At 45.0% G+C, this 23,982-nt stretch overlaps 1 protein-coding gene across 1 annotated transcript in view; it reads right to left on the bottom strand.

Moving 5' to 3' along the window:
- NUSAP1 (nucleolar and spindle associated protein 1) overlaps positions 1 to 23,982 on the bottom strand; it is a 33,607-nt gene that overhangs the window by 6,358 nt on the left and 3,267 nt on the right. The window contains exons 2-8 of the mRNA XM_045771066.2: positions 20,915 to 20,983; positions 15,725 to 15,868; positions 14,824 to 14,986; positions 10,401 to 10,502; positions 6,595 to 6,704; positions 2,241 to 2,428; positions 47 to 204 (exon numbers count right to left, since the gene is read on the bottom strand). Coding sequence (XP_045627022.1) covers positions 47 to 204; positions 2,241 to 2,428; positions 6,595 to 6,704; positions 10,401 to 10,502; positions 14,824 to 14,986; positions 15,725 to 15,868; positions 20,915 to 20,983 — 934 coding nt within the window. The remainder of the gene's footprint in view (positions 1 to 46; positions 205 to 2,240; positions 2,429 to 6,594; positions 6,705 to 10,400; positions 10,503 to 14,823; positions 14,987 to 15,724; positions 15,869 to 20,914; positions 20,984 to 23,982) is intronic.

Below are 23,982 nucleotides of genomic sequence, written 5' to 3'. Positions count from 1 at the left end.
CATGAAGTTACACAGATTAAAGATGAACCAGAGTTTTTTCTTTTACCAGAAGCAGAATTCCCGGTTGTGGACTTTAACTTGTATGTCCCGAGCACAGCCTGGCCTTTAGGGGTACTCCCAGATATGGTCGCATGAGGAGACTTTCTGGCTGGAGTCTTGGTCAGTGAACGCTTATGCTCATTATCTTTGGTAGCAGCTGAAAACCTACACAGGACAGAGGAGTACCAAACATGAGTGCTTGTGTGAAGAGTAACACACCAAGCGTACGAGCAAAACCACCTGCCCACCACCAAGCAGTGAAAGGGCTCGATATATACTTGTTAAGTGAATGAACCTTTTTTTTTTTTTTTAAGATTTTGTCAGAAGGAGAGAGCGAGCACAAGCAGGGGGAGCTGCAGGCAGAGGGAGAAGCAGGCTTCCCATTGAGCAAGGAGCTGATGTGGGGCTGGATCCCGGGACCCTGGGATCATGATCTGAGCCAAAGGCAGACACTTAACCAACTGAGCCACCCAGGTGTCCCATGAATTAACCTCTTTTGCAGAATAAACATTTTACGATGCTTAATTTGTAAAATACGGTTTTGTATTCTCTGCTTTCCTTGCCTTGGACAATGACAGGACAAGGTAGGGCTCCAAGGAAATGCCTGTGGCGCTCGAATTACTCCCCTCTTTCTCCTCCTGGTGCCGGCCGATCAGGGAACAGGAAACCGCTCTACCAGATAAGTGACGGGAACAGATCTTACGTCTTCCTCGTAGATGGTCATTCATTTAAATGGTACATAAGCTCATTCTCCTAGCAAACTGCCATAAATTTATTCCACTGACTATGATGCATATTTTTTATGCATCTTAACGTCTGAAATTGGGATGTGTTTCGTAATTAGTAACATCATCGTTGGCAGTGATTTTTCTTAGTGGTTCATAAAATAGTGGTGAGTCTGCAGTTGGTGGTGTCTTAGATTCAGTGAGAATCAGGAAGGACAGATATATATATATACCTGGTGGTGGTGGGGTTAACAGAGGAGAACTTCTGGACTTAAACTAAAAGTAGTAGTAATCCGGTATCAGCACCCGACATTAGTATGAAATACCATGTGACCCAGTTACGACACCTGCACGTTGGGAGAGGCGCTGTGAAGCCCGGGCTGCTCTGAACACTGCAGTAGAGCGAGGGCTCGCCCGACCACGGTGTTCTCGGTACTATTAAATACAGTCAGAACTGCCGCGTAGAGGTCCTCAGACTCCGTGCTAACTCAGTAAACAGAATTCCAAACCTAAGGGCATTTGTAAGCTCTAGAAATGACATCAAGTAATTACATGTGTCGGGGAAGTGTTACCAGGCACCAGCGCTATTAGATGCTGCAAACACCCTTTAGAAAGGAGGGAATAGGGCGCCTGGCTGGCTCAGTCGGTAAGCATGTGACTCTTGATCCCAGGGTTGTAGGTTCGAGCTCCACACTGGTTGTGGAGATTACTTAGAAATAAAATCTTAAGGAGCGCCTGGGTGGCTCAGTGGGTTGTCTCCTTCGGCTCAGGTCATGATCCTGGGGTTCTGGGACTGAGCCCCACATCAGGCTCCGTGCTCAGCAGGGATCGTGCTTCTCCTCCCTCTGCCCCTTCCCTGCTCATGCACTCTCATTCCTTCTCCTTCTCAAATAAAATCTTAAAAAAAAAAAGAGGGGGGAGATTAAAATTTCTATATTAAAGAAAGGGGGCCTGAAGATCTTCATCTCTGGGATAGTTATAATTGCGGGCTACCCTGCTGTCAGGAAAGGTACAAAGATAATAGAGGGGTCAGTGGGACATACGATAACTATGACACTGCAGTACCCCGTGGGTTTCAAAAGTTAAACTTCAGGACGAGTCAATTAAGTTCTCTGCATCTAGATATTTTCTGTAGGAATTTAGCTTCAACTTTACATTTAAGTCAACGGAAAATCTTCTCTTCACGTCTTTACAGGCATACATAAAACTAGTAAAATGAATATCCATATATACCTTCTATCTTTACTTATGAGCCAAATGTGAGCTTAGAGAGGTTTGATAAGAAAATCCACCACAAATTTAAAGACAAAAGGTTAGAGCTTATAAAAGCCATCCACTTATTTTCTCTCCATTCTGATCCTCTTTTGCCTTCTTTCTCATCAACATTAAAACATTCGATGTCGCCCACCTGAAACGTACAGGAAGCAGTAAAGCTTTGAGACCTTGTTCTCGATTACATTTTGGAGCTCTTCTTACCTGACGTTCATTTTAGTCGCCGAGAGAACGGAACGCTTGGCGGAGCCCTTGCCACGCAAGGTGCTCCGGCCCGCGGCGCCCAGGGGCCGGCCCTGCGAGCGGCGCTGGCTGGTGGGCGTACAAGCCGCAGGGAGCCTTCCTCGGAGAGGAACTGGAGTCACCGCCACTCCCTTGGTGACGGGCTGCTTCTGCAGAAAGACACCGCACCATGTTCAATTTGGGCTTCTTAGCACTGTCTCCAGAGCACCCCCATTCATCCCCTTGTTCCGTACCTACTTTTTAACCCCACCTGTTAGCTTTCCTTCTCACCGCCTCATCCTCTTCCTACCTACCAGGGGGCCGGGCAGTTCCTTGCACCTGTACCGCTGTGGTGACCGAGTTAGGAGTAACTTCTGGTTGTGCTGAGTCATGCGTTACAGAGAGCCTTTCTCAGCTGCCACAGATCCAGGCCTTTTCTTTTTCTTTCTTTCTTTTTTTTTTTTTTAATTTATTTGACACAGAAAGAGAGACAGAGAGAGCACAAGCAGGGGGAGCAACAGGCAGAGGGAGAAGCAGGCTTCCCGCAGAGCAAGGAGCCTGACTCGGGACTTGATCCCAGGACCCTGGGATCATGACCTGAGCCGAAGGCAGAGGCCCAACCGACTGAGCCACCCAGGTGCCCCTGAACCCAGGTATTTTCTGACTAAAGAATGTGGCTCAAAAGTGTCCTGGAGCCAGAAAGGGAGAATAAATAGCTTCTCTCGGACATACAGTATCTTTGAGAACATGATAAGCCATTTATTAAATACAACTCACAGAACCACCTATTATACACTTAGCACATGGAATCTACAAATAATTCCAACCCTGCCCCCACAAACCCCCTCAATGGGTTCTTAAAGTTATTAAAAAACAAACAAGAGAGGGCAGGAAACCCTCCCTTTGAAATGGCCAGGGAAGGTCCACTTAGGTTATTTTTTAGACATTGTCAGGGCGCAAAGAATAACGAGAACCTCCTATCACTGGCTGAAGCTCTTGCAAGCAAGAGAAATTCAGCTTTGTGAACGGACAACAGGGGTGGCGCGACTGCAATCGACAAGGTGAAGACAAAAGTCAGAAAAATTCTGATTGTATCCTCGGAAACACAAGCACTCAGAAGTAGGTCCACTTCTCAACATACAAGCAGAAGAGACGCTGATGTGACACGAAGTTAAAACGTACTGAAATATTTAGCAAACGCACATCTGTACCGTTAGGCAGGAGCCCAGGTTAGATGTATGAAGCACACTGTTGTATCCCTCACATCTTTTCTGCTGCCTTCTGTCTTTCCCCCCAAATTCCCACTTTCATGCTGTGTCTCCTCACAGTTCACTTGGTGTCAGGACCATCAACTCTGCATCTTTGTTTTCAACTACTTGTAATGCAGAAATGAGGCTACTAGCCCTTGCCCGTCTGACTTTTTTCAGGTAGAATATTAAGCCATTTATTCTAGTAGTATTAACTCCTTTTGTTAGCGATGTATGTAACCAATCCCTCTCTTTTAGCAATAAAAATCCTGTTTAATCCTAACAAAGAGGTCAATCTTACCATATACGAAAAAAAAAAAGTGGGTTAAGGATTAAATATAGGGAAAAATAATAAAAGCAATACAAATAAATGTAAGAGCTTATTTTTATGATCTTGGAACAGGCAGGGTGTGACCAAAGTCAACAACGACAGCACAGACCCTTAGAAGGAAAAGTTGGATAAATTTAAGAAAAAAATCTTTCACAAGATAAAAAACACCATTAATGTAGCTAAAAAATAAACTGAAGGAAAGTATTTATAATATAGAATATATAGCATTAATACAAATGGCTAATAGATGGGTAAAAATTAAGAAAAAACAAATTTACAAAAAAGAACCCAGCCAATTAGAACATACATATAATGATCAAAGAAATGCCAATTGGGATTTTTTTCATATTAATAAAAGACTAAAACTCATCACTCCCACTGTGGGGAAGATAAACAGGCATCTTGGGGCACCAGATTTCTGTTGCTTGTAGAGGGCCATCTGACAACCAAATCAAACAGGTCTCCCTGCTCTAATCAGGAAAGTCAAGGAGACACCGGTCGTTGCCAGGATGTCTAGGATCTCTGCTTATTTATTATTATCCAACAGTGTCCAATGACCAATCCTAAAACATGTCAACTGTCAAGAAAAACTTCCTATCAGCTATGGTGAAGTCACTGTAATGGTTTCTTATTTTCCAATTTCCAAATAGATCATCCCCAATAACCCATCTGAGAGATCTGTTCCTTAAACAGTGGGGAGTGGGGGTAGGATTTTAGAACTAACCCCATTCAGGTGGGGTTATCAGTGGAAAATAAGATAACCTACTCATTTATTTAACACATCTTCAGGGCTACCCTCAAGTTGAGGGTTGAGGCACTTGTTCTGCCCTAATTTTTGCCTGGAAAATTAACTCACCCACAGTATGTGGTACAGAAAACTTGACTTTCAGTCGAGTATTTAAGTAGACTCAGCTTCGTGGTAAGGAAAAAATGAGTGGCCCTGCTTGCAGGCACATTTGCAGCTCGCTCATTCTCATGCAAAAAAAAAAAAAAAAAAACGAAAGAAAGAAAAGAAAAGAAACTCGAGGTCTACTTCCTGTACATCATCAGCGTGGGCTCAGGTATGCGACTGTCAGCGTGGTGCTACCTGGCCCTTGCTAATACGTAGGCAAGCATTGTTACGGGCATACGGAGTGCCTCTTCTCTGGTTCTCCACCCGTGCTGCTGGATCAGAGTCCAGCAACGCAGGCCTGCAAAGGCCATGGCTTGGCTTTGTCGCTCTTAGCTGGCTGATAAACAGTGTCTTCAACTAGGTTAGCTGTGGTTTTATGAAGAGTTCAAATGAATGTTACTACTCTAGATTCAGCTTCTAAGAAGCTTATGATGTATGTTTTAAAAAAAAAATATTTGGGGGCGCCTGGGTGGCACAGCGGTTGAGCGTCTGCCTTCGGCTCAGGGCGTGATCCCGGCGTTCTGGGATCGAGCCCCACGTCAGGCTCCTCCGCTATGAGCCTGCTTCTTCCTCTCCCACTCCCCCTGCTTGTGTTCCCTCTCTCGCTGGCTGTCTCTATCTCTGTCGAATAAATAAATAAAATCTTTAAAAAAAAAAAAAAAAATAAATAAATAAATAAATAAATAAAATATTTGGAACTTGTCACCTAGTGCGTTTCTGTGTTGGCATTTGTATTCGAAAACGCGGAACTCAACTGACTGACACAGCACATACTGTCCCTGCTAACAGTGCTCATTTCTGCCTCTTTCAAAGCAACTTTATACTATCTTGTGCTGTAATTCCAAAGACTGCCTCCAATTCTTTTTGAGAAACAGGCAGGTTGTTTGTATTATTAAATTCTCAAGTAAATGTCCCCAGTCCTCTATGTGGCACGTCTTGAACACCAGAGACCGTGTAAGGTAGTAACAGGATGTCGTCAACTCACGGCTCTAATTCACCCTCGGGGTTGACTTCATCACCTTTTCTTACTCGACGGGACCTAGAGTCCAGCAGGACCTGGACTGAAGGGCCCCCGGGAGCTCTGTTAGCAGGAAGCCCGTAAGTTAGCCACTACAATCGTTCCTTTTTCCTTTAGGTGAGAGACAGGCAAAGAAAATGGCTTCACCGTAAATCAGCGCAGCCTCAGCAAGAGCGATCAGCACACTGTGGGAATGCTGAAAACAGGACAACTGACTGGCACTTCGGAATTAGCTCCTTATAGTGAGGACTCCCGGTTTTATTCTGAGGGTTCATGAAAATTCTTACGGTGGGGGAAGCAATTTCAGATAACAAAGATACATTAAACTCAAACCATTCCACTGGTAGAGTAATAAAAGGCCCGCTGTATTAGCTAAGAGACTGACATTAAAATCAAATAGTTCGGGGCGCCTGGGTGGCCCAGTCCTTAAGTATCTGCCTTCGGCTCAGGTCATGATCCCAGAGTCCTGGGATTGAGCCCCGCATCTAGCTCCCTGCTGCTCCCCCTACTTGTGTCCTCTCATTCTCTCTCAAATAAATAAAATCTTAAAAAAAAATAAGAACATAAAATCAAATAGTTCAGTCCCGTTAAGAACATAATTTTAGGGGCACCTGGGTGGCCCAGTTAATTGAGCATCTGACCCTTGGTTTCGGCTTAAGTTGTGATCTCAGGGTCCTGAGATCAGGCCTCCAGCTGGGCTCTGGGCTCAGCACAGAGTCTGCTTGGGATTCTCTTTCCCTCTCCCTCTGCCCCTCCTGCTTGTGCCTGCTCTCTCTCTCTCTCTCTCTCAAATAAACAAATCTTTAAAAAAACAACCCCCCCCAAAACACATAATTTTATCAGCATACCTTCAGTTCATTAAATGAATTGTGTTCTTCAAAAAGTTTCTTTTTTCTCTCAATATATTGATCAATGGACTCCATTTCCTTAAAACGAGCCTCATGAAGCTTCTTAAAGTCTGGAATGTTCCCCAAAATATGACAATTAATAACAAGACAAATCCATTTATTCACCTTCCCTTTGTCTTTCTGCTAGCACTCATTCTCTTCTCTGCATCCCTGACACTCAACATCATCTTTGCTAAAACTTTAATTTCAAATCTTTCAGTTTTTGGAAACTCGGGAACAAAGTATAATATTCATCTTATCAACTATCAAACATTTACCGTCTCTCCACTGTCCATTTCACTAAATGACAACTTGGTTTAGTCCATAGAACAAGAAAAGAATAACAGATTTGTCATCTCCCCTCACCAATTAATCAAATGGCCCTTACTTAGTCATAAATTTGACATTTTATAATGCTTAGAGAGCTTTATACAAAGGATGGGCAAACCTTTTCTGTTAAGGGTCAGACAGTATTTTATTTAGTCTTTGTGGCCACATACGCTTTGATTTTTTTTTTTCATACAATCCTTTAAGTGTAAAAACGATTCTTAGCTTAAGTGTTTTTTTTTTTTTTTTTTAAGATTTTATTTATTTGACAGAGATAGAGACAGCCAGCGAGAGAGGGAACACAAGCAGGGGGAGTGGGAGAGGAAGAAGCAGGCTCATAGCAGAAGAGCCTGATGTGGGGCTCGATCCCAGATCGCCGGGATCACGCCCTGAGCCGAAGGCATACGCTTAACCGCTGTGCCACCCAGGCGCCCCAGCTTAAGTCTTTTAAGACAGACCGGGGTTGGCAGTAGTTTGCTGACCCCTGCTCTGTGCTCTTCTGATTAAGAATATTCTTGGGGGGGCTAGCTCATCAGTCGGAGGAGTGCATGACTCTTGCTCTTGGGGTTGTGGGTTCAAGCCCATGTTGGGTGTAGAGATCACTTTAAAAAAAAAAAGGAACTTAAAAATTTTTTTTTAAATTAAAGAAATTCTAATTAACTATTAAGTATAGGCATTTCTAATATATGCTGAGCAGCATTCTAAGTACTATAAATATACAACACTCAACATTCTATGTACCAGACAACAGAGAACAGTTATGTGTTTAGATATGGACTCCCTTAAACTTATTAATGAAAAAAAAATTAGGGGGCGCCTGGTTGGCGATCTTAGGATCGTGAGTTCAAGCCTCACGTGGGGGGTAGAGAGTACTTAAAAAAAAATTAAGGAAAAACTACAAGGTGAACATTGTACCAAGGACTTTATAGACTTTTGTTCTCAGATTTACTGAGTACCTGCCATGTGCTCGCTATGTTGGGTAATCAGAGGTAGAAAAAGTCTCAATCTATATACAAGCATACCTTGTTTCACTGCACTTTGAGATACTGGGGTTTTTTGTTTCTTTTTATACATCAAAGGTTTCTTGCAGCCCTGTCAAGAGAGCCATCTTTCTAGCGGCACTGGCTCGCTTCGGGTCTCTGTATCACATTTTGGTAATTACTGCAATATTTCAAACTTTTTCATTATTGTTATATATTTGCTTTGGTGATCTATGATGGGCGATCTTTGACTTTACTGCCGTAATTGTGCCCAAATAAGGTGGCAGACTTGATAAATGTTTTGTGCTCTGACTGCTCCTACAGTGGCCGCTAAGTCTTCAGGTGAAATAGAGCTGCACAGCTCTCACTTCGAATCTAAAGCTAGAAATGATTACGCTTGGCGAGAAAGCCATGGCAAAGCCAAGACAGGCTGAAAACTGGGGCACGTTCGCTAAGTTATAAACGCAAAGGAAAAGTTTATGAAGGAGATTACAAGCGCTACTCCAGGGAATACACGAATGACAAGAAAGCAAAATAGCCTTTGCTGATATGGAGGAAGTCTGAGTGGTCTGGGTAGAAGATCAGACCAGCCACAGCGTCCCCTTAGGCCAACTCCTAATCCAGAACAAGGCCCTGACACTCTTCAATTCTATGAAGGCTGAAGCCATTGGGGAAACTGCAGAAGAAAAGCTGGAACCTAGCGGAGGTTGGTTCATGAGGTTCACGTTTATTCCAGGACCTAGAAGTACGAAGTGGAGCAGCAAGCGCTGATGGAGAAGCTGCGGCAAGTCCCCCCGAAGACCTAGCTGAGATCATTACTGAAGGTGGCTCCTGTACCAAACAACAGACTTTCAGTGTGGATGAGACAGCCTTCTGCTTCAAGATGCCATCTGGGACTTTCATAGCTACAGAGAAGTCAATGCCTGGCTTCAAAGGACAGGCTGACTCTCGTTAGGGGTTAACGCAGCTGGTGACCTGAAGTTGAAGCCGATGCTCCTTAACCATCTGAGAATCCTAGGCCCTTAAGAATCGTACCACACTTACTCTGCCTGTGCTCCATAAATCAAGCAACAAAGCTTGGACAGCACATGTTTACAACAGAATCTACTGGATATTTTAAGGCCACTGTTGAGATCTACTGTTCAGAAAAAATAGATTCCTTTCAAAATATGACTGCTCACTGACAATGCACCTGGTCACCCAAGAGCTCTGTGGGAGACGCACAGAAAGATGAACGTTGTTGTCATGCCAACACAGCATCCATTCTGCAGCCCATGAATCAAGGAGTCACTTAGACTTTCAAGTCCTATTTAAGACATTTTGTAAGCTATAGCTGCCATAGATAATTCCTCTGATGGACCTTCTGGAAAAGACCACCACTCTACATGCCATTAAGAACATTTATGATTCATGACAAGAAACCAAAATATCAGCACGAACAGAAGTTTGGAAGAAGCGGATTCCACCCCTCAAGGATGACTGCGAGGGGTTCAAGACTTCAGTGGAGGGAGTAACTGCAGATGTGGTGGGAAGAGCACGAGAACTAGAATGACAAGTGGAGCCTGAAGACGTGACTGACTTGCTGTGATCTCAGGATAAGACTGTAATGGATGAGCAGTTGCTTCTTACGGACGGGCAAAGAAAGTGGCTTCTTGAGATGGAATCCGCTCCCGGCGAAGATGCTGTGAAGACGTTGAAACGACTACAAATGATTTAGAATATTCCATAAACTTAGTTGATAGGGTTTGAGAGGATGGAGGCCAGTTTTGAAAGAAGTTCTAGTGGGGGCAAAATGCTATCAAATGGCACCGCACGCTAGAGAAATCCTTTGTGAAAGGAAGTCAACGGTTAGGGCAAACTTCACTGTGGTCTTCTGTTTAGAAACTGCGACAGCCACCCCAACCTTCAGCAACCACCATCCCCCATCATTCAGAGCCATCAACACGGAGGCAAGACCCTCGACCACCAAAAAGATGACCACTTTGCTGAAAGTTCAGACGATGGCTAGCATTTTTTAGCAATAAATTATTTTTTAATTAAGATAGGTGCGTTGTTTTTTGAGACATAACACTACGACACACCTAACAGACTACGGCACAGCCTAAACATAACTTTTCCATGCCGAGAAAACAAACGCACTTGATTCACTTTACTGCTTTAGTCACTTTATCGCCTTATGGCAGTGATCTGGAAATGGAGGGGCAACCTCAGCTCTGTCCGTAGTGACCTGATGAAACAGGCAGTGTACTCAGTCCTACTGTAAACCGAGGAAGTGGGTTTACTGAGGCTAAGAGGCCCCCGGTCTCCGAGCTGGGAAATGAGTGAGGATGCCAGGCCCGGTTCCAGCACGCAAGCTCTCAGCCGGTCTCGCGCACTGCCTGTTCGGTCTCGCGCACGGCCTGTTCGGCATTAGCCTGCACGTGCCGACTCTTACTTTGTTTCTTTGTGTGTAAGACTTACTTGGAGTAGTGCTTGTAGTTCTTTTGCTTTTTCCAGGTTTGGAAAACCCATCTGTGTAGAGAGGCTTCTTTCTTTCTGAAGGTACCTTTGAATCTTCATCACCTGAATCCAAAGATACCGAATTAATGAAAGATTTCAAAACAAGTTCTTGCTATTAAGAAACGTCTAGAAGTTGGGGGTGCCTGGCTGGCTCAGTCAGAGTGTACGAGTCTTGATCTCAGGGTTGTGAGTTCAAGTCCCACATTGGGTGGAGAGATTACGAAACTAAATGAAACTTGAAAGAAAAAAAAAAAGGTCTAGAAGTTAACATGGGGGCATTTTCATGTGATGGGGTCTGCCAAGGTGGGGGGAGGGGGGGAGAGATGAGCACGGAGAATGAGTTATAGCATCACTACAATTTTAGCTCATATGCTTCAAGCAGGAAGAAGTTTTATGCTTCCTGTATAGAAGTTATGTAAATATATCAGAAATTTAAGGGGCGCCTGGGTGGCTCAGTTGGTTAAGCGTCTGCCTTCAGTTCAGGTCATGATCCCAAGGTCCCGGGATCGAGCCCTAGTTGGGCTCCCCACTCAATGGGGAGCCTGCTTCTCCTTCTGCTTCCCCGCGGGCTCTTGCTCTCTCTCAAATAAATAAATAACTAGAAGAAATTTAAGAATGCTTTTTCAAAACTTCTGCTATGAGCAGGTTATTTTAACTAGAATGATACAAATCACACAATCCAAGGGTGGCTGACTGGTTCAGTTGGTAGAGCACGTGACTCTTGATCTCAGGATTGTAAATTTGATCCCCAAATTAGGCGGAGAGATTACTTTAATTATTAAAATTAAAAAAAAAAAATCACACCGTGAGCATTCTCGGGTTATTTCCTCAGGTCCTCCGCTTCCACACTTGTTTTTATTCTTTAAATCCAGCTGTAATCATGGCGTCTGTATTGACTATTTTCCCTCACTTACAACCACATTCTGTTATCTTTTTCAACTTGAGGCAATCTACTTAAAAGTATCCAAGTGGGGACGCCTCAGTGGCTCAGTCAGTTAAGCGTCTGCCTTCGGCTCAGGTCACGATCCCAGCGTACTGGGATCAAGCCCCACATCGGGCTCCCTGCTTGATGGGTAGCCTGCTTCTCTCTCTCCCTCTGCCAGCCACTCCCCTTGTGTGTTCTCTCTCTGTCAAATAAATAAAAATCTTAAAAAAAAAAAAAGTATCCAAGTGGGTTTTCAAGAAATACTACTTATAAACACATCCCTCATACTGAAGGTTTCCCAATGCATCCATAAAACATCAAAGAATGACTGGGTAGGAGCTTCTGCTTGGAATTTGGCTCTACAACCAGAAAGGTAAAGTTCCATGCAACACAGGGTGTTTATGGAGTCAGAAGCACTCCTCACCAGATGCTTATTACAAATGGGAAAAAAAGCAGCCTCACAAAGGAGCAAAGGTGATCACCTGGTAACAAGCCACCACCTGTGCCTTCTGGAAGCCCGGACTGAGGATTACTCTGTGGGATTCCTGCCACAAGTGCACCATCTAAATCCAACCCTTACCACGTATTAGACAAATCATGGCTGAGGACCCCCAAATTGGCCTGTATTAAAAAATGTAAACATAAAAAAAATCCTCAAAGAAAAAGGAAGACTGAAGAATGTTTCATATTAAAGGATACTAAAGAGACATAATGAAATCCAAGAGCCGAGATTTTCCTTTGCTTTAATGGACATGACTAGAATAACTCATGAAGGGATGCCTGGGTGGTGCCGTCAGTAAAGGGTCTGCCTTTGGCTCAGGTCATGATCCCAGGGTCCTGGGATCAAGCCCCACTTCAGGCTCCCTGCTCAGCCAGGAGCTGCTTCTCCCTCTGCCTGCTGTTCCCTCTGCTTGTGCGCGCACTCCTCTCACTCTCTGATAAATAAATAAATAAAATAAAAAATACAATAGCTCATGAGACCTAAATAAGGTCATCTATAGAACAGACTAGCAAGTCTCACACTTCTGTCTGACGATCGTGTTATACTCTTAGAAATTACGGAGGACCCCCCATTTTTGTTTACATTCTAGCAGTATGTGGCAGTAGATATAATTAAAACATTAAAAATATTCGATACACTAAAAAACAATGTACTTGTTACGTTAACAAAAACATTTATGAAAAATTGCTAAAATTTCTAAAACAAACAAAAATAGTGAGAAGATGGTATGTTTTCAGTTTACTTAATGTCTGACTTAGTCAAAAGCAGCTGGATTCTCTTACCGGCTTCTGCATACAGTACATTATGATATATTGTTTTGTTTGAAGTATATATGAAAACAAATCTTGCCACAAACAGGTGGCTGAAAGGGGGAGAGTACTGTAGTATTAAGCCTTTTCAAGGAACTGTGGATATTCTTTTCTGATACTATGCTAAGCACCACTTGACAATGGTTGTTTCTTAAAGGTTAGTTGCAATGTGGAACATGAATCCCTACCAATGAGCTTTTTGTACATTCGTGAGAGGAAGTCCTGTGTTGTTTTGTTTTATTTTAAGCTCTAGGCCCAACGTGGGGCTTGAACTCACGACCCTTAGATCAGGAGTTGCATCCTCTACCAACTCAGGCAGCCAGGCAGGTGCCCTTAAAGCCTGTGTTTTAAGAAACACATACTGAAGTATTTAGGGGGCAAGGAGCACATTTCTTTTTTTTTTTTTTTTTTTTTTTTTTAAGATTTTATTTATTTATTTGACAGAGATAGAGACAGCCAGCGAGAGGGAACACAAGCAGGGGGAGCAGGAGAGGAAGAAGCAGGCTCCCAGCGGAGGAGCTGATGTGGGGCTCGATCCCAGAACTCCGGGATCATGCCCTGAGCCGAAGGCAGACGCTCAATGACTGCGCCACCCAGGCGCCCCAAGGAGCACATTTCTACAACTTACCTCAGGGAACAACATGCAGACGACACCTACACGGATGCATATGTGCACATGAACATAAACAGAGAAGGACCAAAGCAAATGTGGCAAAATGTTAACATTTCGGAAATTAAGGACATAGCAACACTTGGCACTGTTCTTGCAACCTTAAGTCTGACATTATGTCAAAATAAAAAGTTAAAAAAAAGGGGCGCCTGGGTGGCTCAGTCCTTAAGTGTCTGCCTTCAGCCCAGGGCGTAATCCCAGGGTCCTGGGATCGAGCCCCGCATCAGGCTCCCTGCTCCGCTGGGAGCCTGCTTCTTCCTCTCCTGCTCCCCCTGCCTGTGTTCCCTCTCTCGCTGGCTGTCTCTCTCTCTGTCAAATAAATAAACAAAATCTTAAAAAAAAAAAAAAAAAAAGTTAAAAAACCCTCTCACCAGAAACTACACGATCCTATTTCTGTTCTTCCAGTAGCCTGTGTTTCATTAAGCGAACTTCATGCGTCCACCCTGGTTTCTCCATGCCCTTGAAACTGGGTCCCGCCGCTAAGTCTCCCTGACAAAACGATGGGTACAACAGCAGACACTGGCAATTCCAGCCCCACGTCTGACTCGGTCACAGTTCCTTATATCTTGCTCTAAATCATGACTTTATAACGGGTTTATGAGGCATATGCAGCTTAATCCCGGGGTGCTGATCCGAAATTGCAGGCCCGCAGGCTCAGTGAGAACCTGCAATTCTACCTTCAGTAACCTCCATTTGCTAAGACATTGCAAATTCTGGGGAAGGAGGGCAGGCTCAGCATTAGCAATTCTGCACGTAACTGCATGGCGGCCACGGGAGCGGGTCGCCTCCTCTCTCCGCCGGTCAGGCCCTGCCTCGGGTGTGCAGACAGAGGGGCTGTGGGGAAGCGACCATGAGACACGGCAGCCCTGGCAGGCTTCCCGGGGAATGAAATCATAAAGCACCCAGTCCCGTTAGGTCTGGGGAACTGAAGTTTTCTGGTCTCACCGAAACCAACTTTTAGTTGACGAAGTTTAGGGAAGAGATTTTTAGAAGGTTCCAGACTAAGGATACATTTACCATAATAAAAGCGGCCGGCCCACCAGGAAGGGAGACTCTGCGGCTCCCTTTCAGTGCTCGCAGTGGCGCAGGCACGCGGCTCTGTACACCGGTGTCTGGAGCAGCCAGGGAGGGGGAGAGCCCACGTTTTGTAAACCACGTGGAGATCAGCGCCCCTCAACTTTCCAGCTATCACTCTCACCCTGGTTCCCACAACGGTACTGAGGAGGACTCGATGGTCCACTGTATTTGGTGTTAACTTCCACTCTCATTGTAGAACACCCAGGCGTCCTACGGCATGGTGTTCTGGCTGAACTGTGTTCCCCCAAGAGGTATGTGGGAGTCTTATCCTCTAGTAGCCGGGATAGGACCGGAGGAAAAACCGTCTAGTGGTACTTCGTTCTGCCAGTCCTAGGACGTGAACCACAGCGGTGCCCCTAGGAATGTCAGGCTTCCGTTTTGTTTTTACTTATTTGACATACCATTTATTCTTCTTTTTCCTGAGGAAGTGGCATTCTCCTCTCCTTGGCTCTCATCTGGTGGTGAAGGAACTTCTGCAACTGTTCTGAGATCCTGGTTTTCCTGCTTCTCTTGGTTCTGGATTTCAGAATCCAGAATTTCACTTACTTTTATCTCTGAGCGATCCTGTACCAACGTTCAAAGGGAATAAAGGATTTAAATGGTAAAAAGTCACCACTGTCTTCCAAAGATAGGCATGGCGAATTGAAAAGGGGCTAAAGGAAGAAAAGGTAGGAGAATGAGATTTCTGAGTGGCAGATTTGGGAACAGGACATACTGGGGGCCGCTGAAAAGCTTAAATAGCAAGATTAGCTCTCCTAGGGATGAGAAATTAACAGTCTAAATGGACCGTCTAAAGGCCAAGGGACTATATGGAGCTAGAAAATAAAAATTAGGACTGTGTCTTGTAAAGTTACACTTGAATGAGAGAATAAAAAAGGAATAAAATCAGAGTCCTCTTGACGTAACTGAGGGAAGCGCCTGGCTGATCACGTGACTGTTCTGCTGAACGACCAACTGAAGAGTGATCACTACTTCGCGGCCAGTTGAAAAGGAAAACAAAAATCTTACTAATGTTGGTGTGTCTATCCTTCCTACTGGCCCTCACTTAAGTCAGCACTTAATCAACTTTTATATTTACTCAGCCAATATTTAATTTGTGCTTAATCCTCAGTGAGTGCTTCCCACGTGCCAGCACCCAGGGTGCGGTGACCAGTCTAGGCTCGGGGCTGTGCTTTCGTGGAGCTTATGAGCACACAGAGTTTACAACCCTTTGCTGTCATAAGGAAGTTCAAAGAGAAAGTCTCCTAAGAATATACCAGTTTTGGCACACGTGGTGGTCAAAACTTGCACACTTCCACTCACCTGTGAGTCAGGATTCCTGTAGACTGTCCGGCACCTTCTCCTGGTTTTGGTGCCTTGGCCAACCGCCTCCCTCACTGCTTGTTCCTGGCCGCTGCTCTGAATCTCAGCCTCATCACAAGACGATGCAGAAGTTTGACTGCCATCCTGAAAAGAAAGACATTCGTCTGCCATGTCCTATTTTTAGAGTTATAATGTTCAGGAAAAATCAGAATTTAAACTGAATAAAAAACATATTTTCAAAAGGTAATTTTATAACTCTCTTGTACTCAGGTATAGGCCAGGACAAGAATTTTGGAGCACACAAAAAGAAATAATCAGGGATGCCTGGGTGGCTCAGTCAGTTAAGCATCTGCCTTCGGCTCAGGGCGTGATCCCGGCGTTATGGGATCGAGCCCCACATCAGGCTCCTCTGCTATGAGCCTGCTTCTTCCTCTCCCACTCCCCCTGTTTGTGTTCCCTCTCTCGCTGGCTGTCTCTATCTCTGTCGAATGAATAAAAAAAATCTTAAAAAAACAAAACAAACATATTTTCAAAAGGTAATTTTATAACTCTCTTGTACTCAGGTATAGGCCAGGACAAGAATTTTGGAGCACACAATAAGAAATAATCAGGGATGCCTGGGTGGCTCAGTCAGTTAAGCATCTGCCTTCGGCTCAGGTCATGATCCCAGGGTCCCGAGATCGAGTCCCACATCAGGCTCCTTGCTCTGCCTGCCGCTCCCCCTGCTTGTGCTCTCTCGCTCTCTCTGACAAATAAATAAAATCTTAAGGAAAAAAAAAAAAGAAAAGAAAAGAAACAATCACATTTAACAACCCCTGCTTAAAAACTAGGCTAGGAAAGCAAAGTTTTCTTAATGTGAATAAGTAAGTTAGCCTTAATTTTTTGAATGTACATAAAGCAAAGTACCAGGCAGTACGCTCTAATAATTACAGCTAATATCACAACTTCATTGGGCTAACTATTTACATGGGTTACCTCACTTATTCCTCAAAGCCTATGAGATAGGCACTAACACTATCCCCAGTTCACAGAGGGGAAAACTGAGGCTTAGCAAGTCTAAAGTAACTTGTCCAAGGCAAACAAAAGGGAGTAAGGTAAGAATGACACCTCTACTACCATAATCTAAAAGTAAAGAGCTCCGTTATCCGAACAGCAAGGTACAAGTATCAGAATATCCCAAAGAGACTTGCTTTTGTGTAAGAACTCATTGTTTGATAAGAGTTGCCCTTCGTTTTCATGGGGGAAGACCAGACTCATGATTCAACACGTGATGCGGAGAAAACTAACCACGCTTTTTATCTTTTTGGTGGGGGAAGGGAAATGAAGCTTAATTTTTTCCCCCCCACACCAAAATGCAATCTGGATGGGTCGAAGATTTAAATGTAAAAACAAAAGTATGGAAACACTAGGAAAAAAAAAAAAAATCAGTGAGAACCGATCGTGACTATGAGGAAGGCCTGTCTGCAGCACGTTCTTACCTACATCCACACCAGAAAGGAGAGGCTTGATTTGCTTCGTGGGGCTTTTGTTTTTATACCTAAATTCTAATGAGGATCCAAGCTGAAATAAACTGATATTACACACCTGTGGCTAAAACCAAGTCCTAGAGAGAGTCTACCGGAAAGCAGGTGCTTCACCTCCGCGGCTGACACCCACGTCCCGCGCAGCTCGCTGCGGGCTCCCCCTTTGTATTGGCAGTGGCTGTTCCGAGCGCCCGTCACGGGCTGCGGCGGAGCTCGCTGGGCCCACTCTCCTCTCCCACCTTCTTCCTGAGGGCGCTGTACCTCTTCGCTCTATTAGCTGCTTTAAGGATTCTCAAACCTTCACATCCTGTCCCACACCTACACAACACCTGCTGTAAAATCCAAGCACAGAACCCTTATACTTCCCTTCACCTCTTGTCCTCCTTTTCTCGCTCCATGTCTGCCATCTATTCTCTACGGTAACATTTACAGCTTGTTATGTAACCTTCATTGAATCGTCTGTGCTGTGTCTGTGGGGCTTGATTCTAGCTGATAAATCATTAAGTTTCTGTAAGGCGGTTTTTTTTTTTCTTAAAGCTTTTGTCTGTCTTCTGGGTCATCTGGGTCTCCTTTAGGGGTCACCTTGTTATTTATCTTCCGCTCTCTCACACTGCAGGCTTCCCCTCAACTGTCTGGTGTCTGTTGGCTGGCTACTTGGTTTTAAAAAATAAGAAAGATCTCATCAGGGGCTTGGGTGTGTGGCAGGGGCTGATCTGGCAGGATCTGATCTTCTGTGGTCCTTAGGTGGGGAGGAGGCTGTTATGCAAGGGAATCCTTGAACGCTAGAAGCCAGAGGCCTTAGCGCAATGCCACTGAATTTCCTTACAGAGAAGCCTTCCAATATTTTACCCGGTCCTGCCTCCCGGGGCTCTGCGTGTGGGAGTGGTAGCTCGAGTGCTTTGTATCCTGATTTTCATTCCATTTCACGGTGCTGCCTGGCCCCCACCCCCTGAGAACTGATTTAGTGGGCCTGGGGTTTGGTGAGGCCTATATACCACCATGTGTAAAAAGCTCCTCAAATGATTCTCCCATGCACCCTGCAATGAGAACCACGATATCAAGTAAACGTGTTGGAAGTCAAAGACTAAGGAGGTCTAGAGAACGGCAGGTTTTAGACAGAGGTAAAATATTACAGAAGTGATGCAGTTCCAAGTGCTGGAAGGTCCAGGATGAAGAGTGGCAAGGAGATACAGGAGCTGAGAGGAGCAAGGGGACAGGGTGGAGAAGGACATCCAGACACACCTGTGAACGCTCCCCAAAGAAGGTCAGCAAACGACAGGTGGGACAGGTAAACGCAAATTCAAAGGTGAAGATGCGTGAGTAGAAAGATGCTATCCGGATCCCACTTCCCAAGTCCCCGGAGAGTCATGCGGAAGGAAAAGAAACCATGTCCACTAAACAAGTAACACCCTTAGGCTGCATATCGCGGGACTACAGAGACACTTTGAAAGCGCTTATTTAGCCCTCCTGCAGGGACTCCGTGGCAGCAGCGTGCAGGAGCGGTCGGCAACTGTCCTGTTCAGATGGCTGTTAGCACCACTGCGGATCCCTTGTGTTAATCCCATGCACCTTCCACACAGGTTAGTCTGGGAGGCGGACAGTGATCAGGGAGGAGGTGTTCATTCCCGAATGCACAGTGATGTACCTGTAAGAGGTCTGTCTAACTCCAAGACTGCCGAGGCACCCCCGGTTCAGACAAGGGAGTCCTTGGCACACAGCCACACTAGCCCACATACCAAGCTGCTCAACTCTTATTACAGTTAAGGCCGACCTACAGCACAAGGTTAAGGCTTCCGTAAGGTGTGATGTCCCCTCACTCAGATGTGACCAACACCTGTGCATTCCCTATGGGATAATTTGGGGGTCAGGAAGTTTGCATATCTGTCAATTCTTGGTAACATCAATGATCTCTTTGCTACGCACTTGGACTGTGTTCACTCCTCCTATAACCTTAGATAAATCGACTCTTTGTATCAGGTCTTCCCAGCAATCTATGCTCACTATTGAGGGCGCCTGGGTGGCTCAGTCGTCTGAGCAGCCAGCTCTTGATTTCAGCTCAGGTCATGATCTCGGGGTCCTGGGATTGAGCGCTGCCATGGGCAACCTGCTTATCGGGGAGTCTCCTTGAGGATTCTCTCTCCCTCTCTCTCTCTCTCTCTCTGCCCCTCCCCCCACACGTGGTTATGCACACCTTCTCCGTAAAAATAAATAAATCTTTAAGTTTACTTTTTTTTTTTTTAATTTTATTTGAAAGAGAGCATGAGCGAGAGCACAAGCCGGGGAGGGGGGCCAGAAGGAGAGAGATAAGCAGACTCCCCACTGAGGGGGGAGCCCGACGTGGGGGCTTGATTCCAGGACCCTGGGATCATGATCTGTGCCAAAGGCAGACACTTAACCGGCTGAGCCACCCAGGCGCCCTAAGTTCACTATTTACAGATTCGACACTTAGGAATTCTTTATCTGAATGAATTTGGACTATCACCGTGCTTTTGTGAAGTTTTCCCAAAATGGAACGGCCCCGGAGATGTTGAATCTGAAATATGATAGATGATTTTTACTCTATTAACTACCATCCAAACTAAAATCTTGATTTCAAGTGGCACTAATCACATATCCTTAACCATTAAAAGAATTATATATAGAGATTGAGATTTAGTTGATGTAAAATCTTAAAGCTAGAAGTCAAAATTAATCCTTTTTTTTGTCTATTTTAAGTTAATTAAACCTAGAATCAAAAATTTTACCTTACATTTTAAATTTTTATTTATGTTTATTTTTTAAGTAAGCTCCATAACCAGCATGAAGCCCAATGAGGGGCTTGAAAACAGGACCCTGAAATCAAGACCTGAGCTGAGATCAAGAGTTGGATGTTTGACTGAGCCACCCAGGCTCCCCAAAAGAATTTTGAGAATTAATAGTTTTAAGTGTTTATAACCTGGAATACAGAGATGATAAAGATGAGGGGCTGGCAGCTAGATTTTCCATTCATATTTATATTTACCTTCATTTCCAGATAGATAACAGATGCTCTTCAAAGCCTAAGGCCTTAAGGCCTTTCTGGATTTTCCTCTATGTCAAGTTTAGAATCCTGGCCCTAACACAGCATCCACTGACTGTCAGGCCCTGTCAAAACCTTCGGTCTGAGGCAGCCATGACACCCCCTCCCCTACCACTCTGGTGTCCAGTTCACCACGAGCCACTCTTACAGGCCCTATTTCATCTGATTTTCATGACATTCAATTCGGCAGAGCAGATGTTTCCATTTTAAAGAATAGGAAACTAAGAATTAAGGCATTTGAGTTTTCCAAGATCACATAAAAAGAAATGACAGAACTGCTACTTAACCTGGATTTTGGGGGGCTTCAAATCTTGTTCCTTCCTTGCTCATACCAAGCTAACTCTTGTAATGTTTGGCAACTAGTAATTCATTAACGTGGCATTTTTATGAGAACATCATCAGTGAGTAGGTTACTCACTACTAGGTAGTTTCTTTATAGCAAATAGTTATTATCAAAGGATTTATTATTATCAATAATGATCTCTTTAGGGATAAAAAGGAAGTCTTAAGTCATCACTAGTTGTGTTTACCACTCATTCATTAAATATAATTGTTTTCGTATTTAATAGGTGGTAAAAAAAAAAAAATATATATATATATATTACTTACCTGATTCTCATTTTCTTTTTTTGCTTCGTGTTTAAGGTGGGCTTTCAATGCTTTTAACAACTTGTCTGCCTGCAGGAGAGTTAAAGACTTTATCAGTAGGGCCAAAAATCAAGTAAGCAAAAAGATAGGTTATTAACTTTCCCATTTTTGAGGATAATTATTCTCCTGTTCTTATACTCCTCAAATATCCTCTGGGCAGGCTCTGGAACAGAAGGATGACCAAGACAGAATTGGCCCCACCCAGATTTCACAGGAGAGTGGGGAAGTCAGACAGGGAAAGAGGCAATGACAACAGACACACTGGGCGAAGTGCCAGCATGAGGACACCCAGGCTGTTGTGCAGGAACACAGGTAGGCTCGGCCGCCAAGGTCTGGACTGCCGGAATAGACTCGAGCAGGCAACTGGCCACAGCAGGTCCAAGATGAGGACATGAGGTCTGTAGCTGCTGAGGTCTGAAGGATGAACCGGACAGTGGTGGCCACAGAGAAGGGGTAAAGAAATTGCATGGGAAGGCAGGAATGAGGGTGGAGTTTGGGGAACTCAAGTTCAGTGTGGCTGGAGCATGGAGCTGGTCAGGGAAGGGGAGGGAAGACACTGGGAAAGTGGGCAGGGGCCAATCCTGCCAGGCCTTGTAAGCCTGTTAAGAGCAGGAGCTCTACCCTTAGAGCGAAGGGCAGCGTCTGAAGAGTCCGCAGCAGTGCAGCAGGGTGACCAATTCCGCATTACTCAGAATGATCTAGCAGGACAATGTGCAGGACGCGTTTGATCGCGGAAAGACGGAAGCCAGCAAAGCAGCTGGGGGCTCTTACGGGAAACCAGGAAGGACTGAGGCCTGAGCCAGAGCAGGACCAAGGTAGGGTGGAGATTCAGAACCTTTTTAGGAAGTAAAATCAGTATGAACTCAGGGCTTGAGAAACAGAGGAGCGTTATTACGCCCAGGTTTCTGGCGTGGGCAGCTGATGGGACATGGTAGGGGTCTCTCGGATAGGGAATGCCAAACACAGGCAGGCTTCGGAAGGAGAAGGGTTACAGGTCCCTGGGAGAAAGGGGCTCCTAGTTTCTCTTCCCACCCCGAGAAACCTTCCCTTCCTGAAAGGAAAATATAATAAAAAATATTATATATAATCTATATATAGATATATAATATAATCTATTTTCTTGTGCTTTTAAAAGGTCAAGCATATTGTTTGGGTTGTCTTTTCCTCCCCTTCCACTCAGCCAGACAGCTGAGACCCAGAGATTTCCTTCTAAATGTGGGCCCAGCCCCCACATCTCATACCATTTATCCCTGGCCGTGTGTCCAGGAGAGAACGGCGGAGATCTGGATTTGGTTTGGGCTTTGGGGGACAGGAGAGGCTGTGCTCAGCGTGTGAAGCACATCCCCCGGCCGGTTTACCAGTATGCCCCGCATTGAGTTCTCAGGCACCATACAGCTAGTAATAAAGTGGCGCGTATTTTCTACTGCTATTGTTCCTTGAATCTCTCTTGGGGTCTTCTCTGTGAAGGGGGTGATTGGCAGGACAGAACTCAGGCATTCTTGGTTCTCCAATCATTTTTTCCCCAACCACTTCACAGAGGTATGATTGACACACAAGGTATAGATATGTAATATACACAATTTCATGTGTTTGGAGATAAAGATATACCTGTGAAACCATCATCACGGTCATAAACCTCTCTGTCACCAATAGTTTCCTACAGCCCCCTTTGGGTTTTGTCTTTTTTTGTTTTTCTTTTGGTTTTAGGAACACTTCACCTAAGACCTTAGCACATTTTTAAGCACATACTGTAACGTTAATCATAGGCTCTATATTGTACAGGTTTCCAGACTTAAAATACCACAAAAACCTCATCAAACATGTGACAATGATGACACGAGGTACCTGTGGCAGAGCCAAGTCAGGGCGTCTAGCAGGTTGAAGGCTATGGGGTGACGCTCGAGAGAGCCAAACAGGGGGTACAACTGTTAGCACCAGCAGGTATTCCCTCATCGCCCAACTAGCATTTACCATGCTGCACACCGTTCCAGGCACTGCAGAGACAGTGATGAACCAAAGAAACAAGGTCTCCAGTCTGTAGGAACCTCCAGGGGTTCCTCTAGGGCAACGGTCTATTAATGAAGCTCAAAATAAATGATACGACATCAGGGGCTACGAGAAAATTAAACTGGGGACCGGGGTAGGGTGCTACCTGAGTTAGGAGGGTCAGGAAAGGCCTCTCAGTGTGGGGACGTTGAAGTGGAGATGTGAGAAGAGGTAGCAGGTGAAAATGTGGGGGAGAGCATTCCAAGTAGAGGGTACACCAAGCCCTCAGGTGGGTTAGTGAATGGGAAGGACAGAACGGAACCAGTGTCGTGGAGCATGGTGAACATGGGGTGAACGGGGGCCGGGAGGTCAGAGAGGGAGCCAGAGGCTGGGTCAAGTAGAAGGGTATAGGCCACAGCAAGGTGTGGATTTCTTCCTCATAACTTTTGATTTTTTAAAGATTTATTTATTTATCTTAGAGAAAGAGGAACAGAGCCTGGGGTGGGGGTGGGACCGGGGCGGTGGTGGCAAGAGGGAGAGGGAGGGAAAAACTTAAGCAGACTCTCTGCTGAGCTTGGAGCTTGACATGGGGCTCGAGCTCATGACCCTGAGACCATGACCTGTGCCAAAACCGAGAGTCACATGCTTAACTGACTGAGCCACCCTGGCGCCCCTGCTTATAACTTTTTATTAAAAATATGTCAAGTCCAGGGGTGCCTAGGTGGCTCAGGTCATGATCCCAAGGTCCTGGGATTGAGACCTGCATCGGGCTCCCTGCTCAGCGGGGAGCCTGCTTCTCCCTCCTCCTCTGCCCCTCTCCCCTATTCATGCTCTGTCGCTCTCTCAAATTAATAATTAAAAAAAAATTTTTTTTAAAGATTTTATTTGAGAGAGAGAGCGCACATGAGCAGCAGCAGAGGGAGAGGGAGAAGCAGACTCCCCACTGAGCAGGGAGCCCAACTCAGGGCTTGATCCCAGGACTCTAGGAGAAGGCAGACGCTTACCTGACTGAGCCACCCAGGCGCCCCAAATTAAAAAAAAAA

This window comes from Ursus americanus, chromosome 36 (assembly GCF_024610735.1).
Source record: "Ursus americanus isolate L20-20 chromosome 36, mUrsAme1.1.p, whole genome shotgun sequence".
NCBI lineage: Eukaryota > Metazoa > Chordata > Mammalia > Carnivora > Ursidae > Ursus > Ursus americanus.
This window is presented reverse-complemented; position numbering and strand designations above follow the sequence as displayed.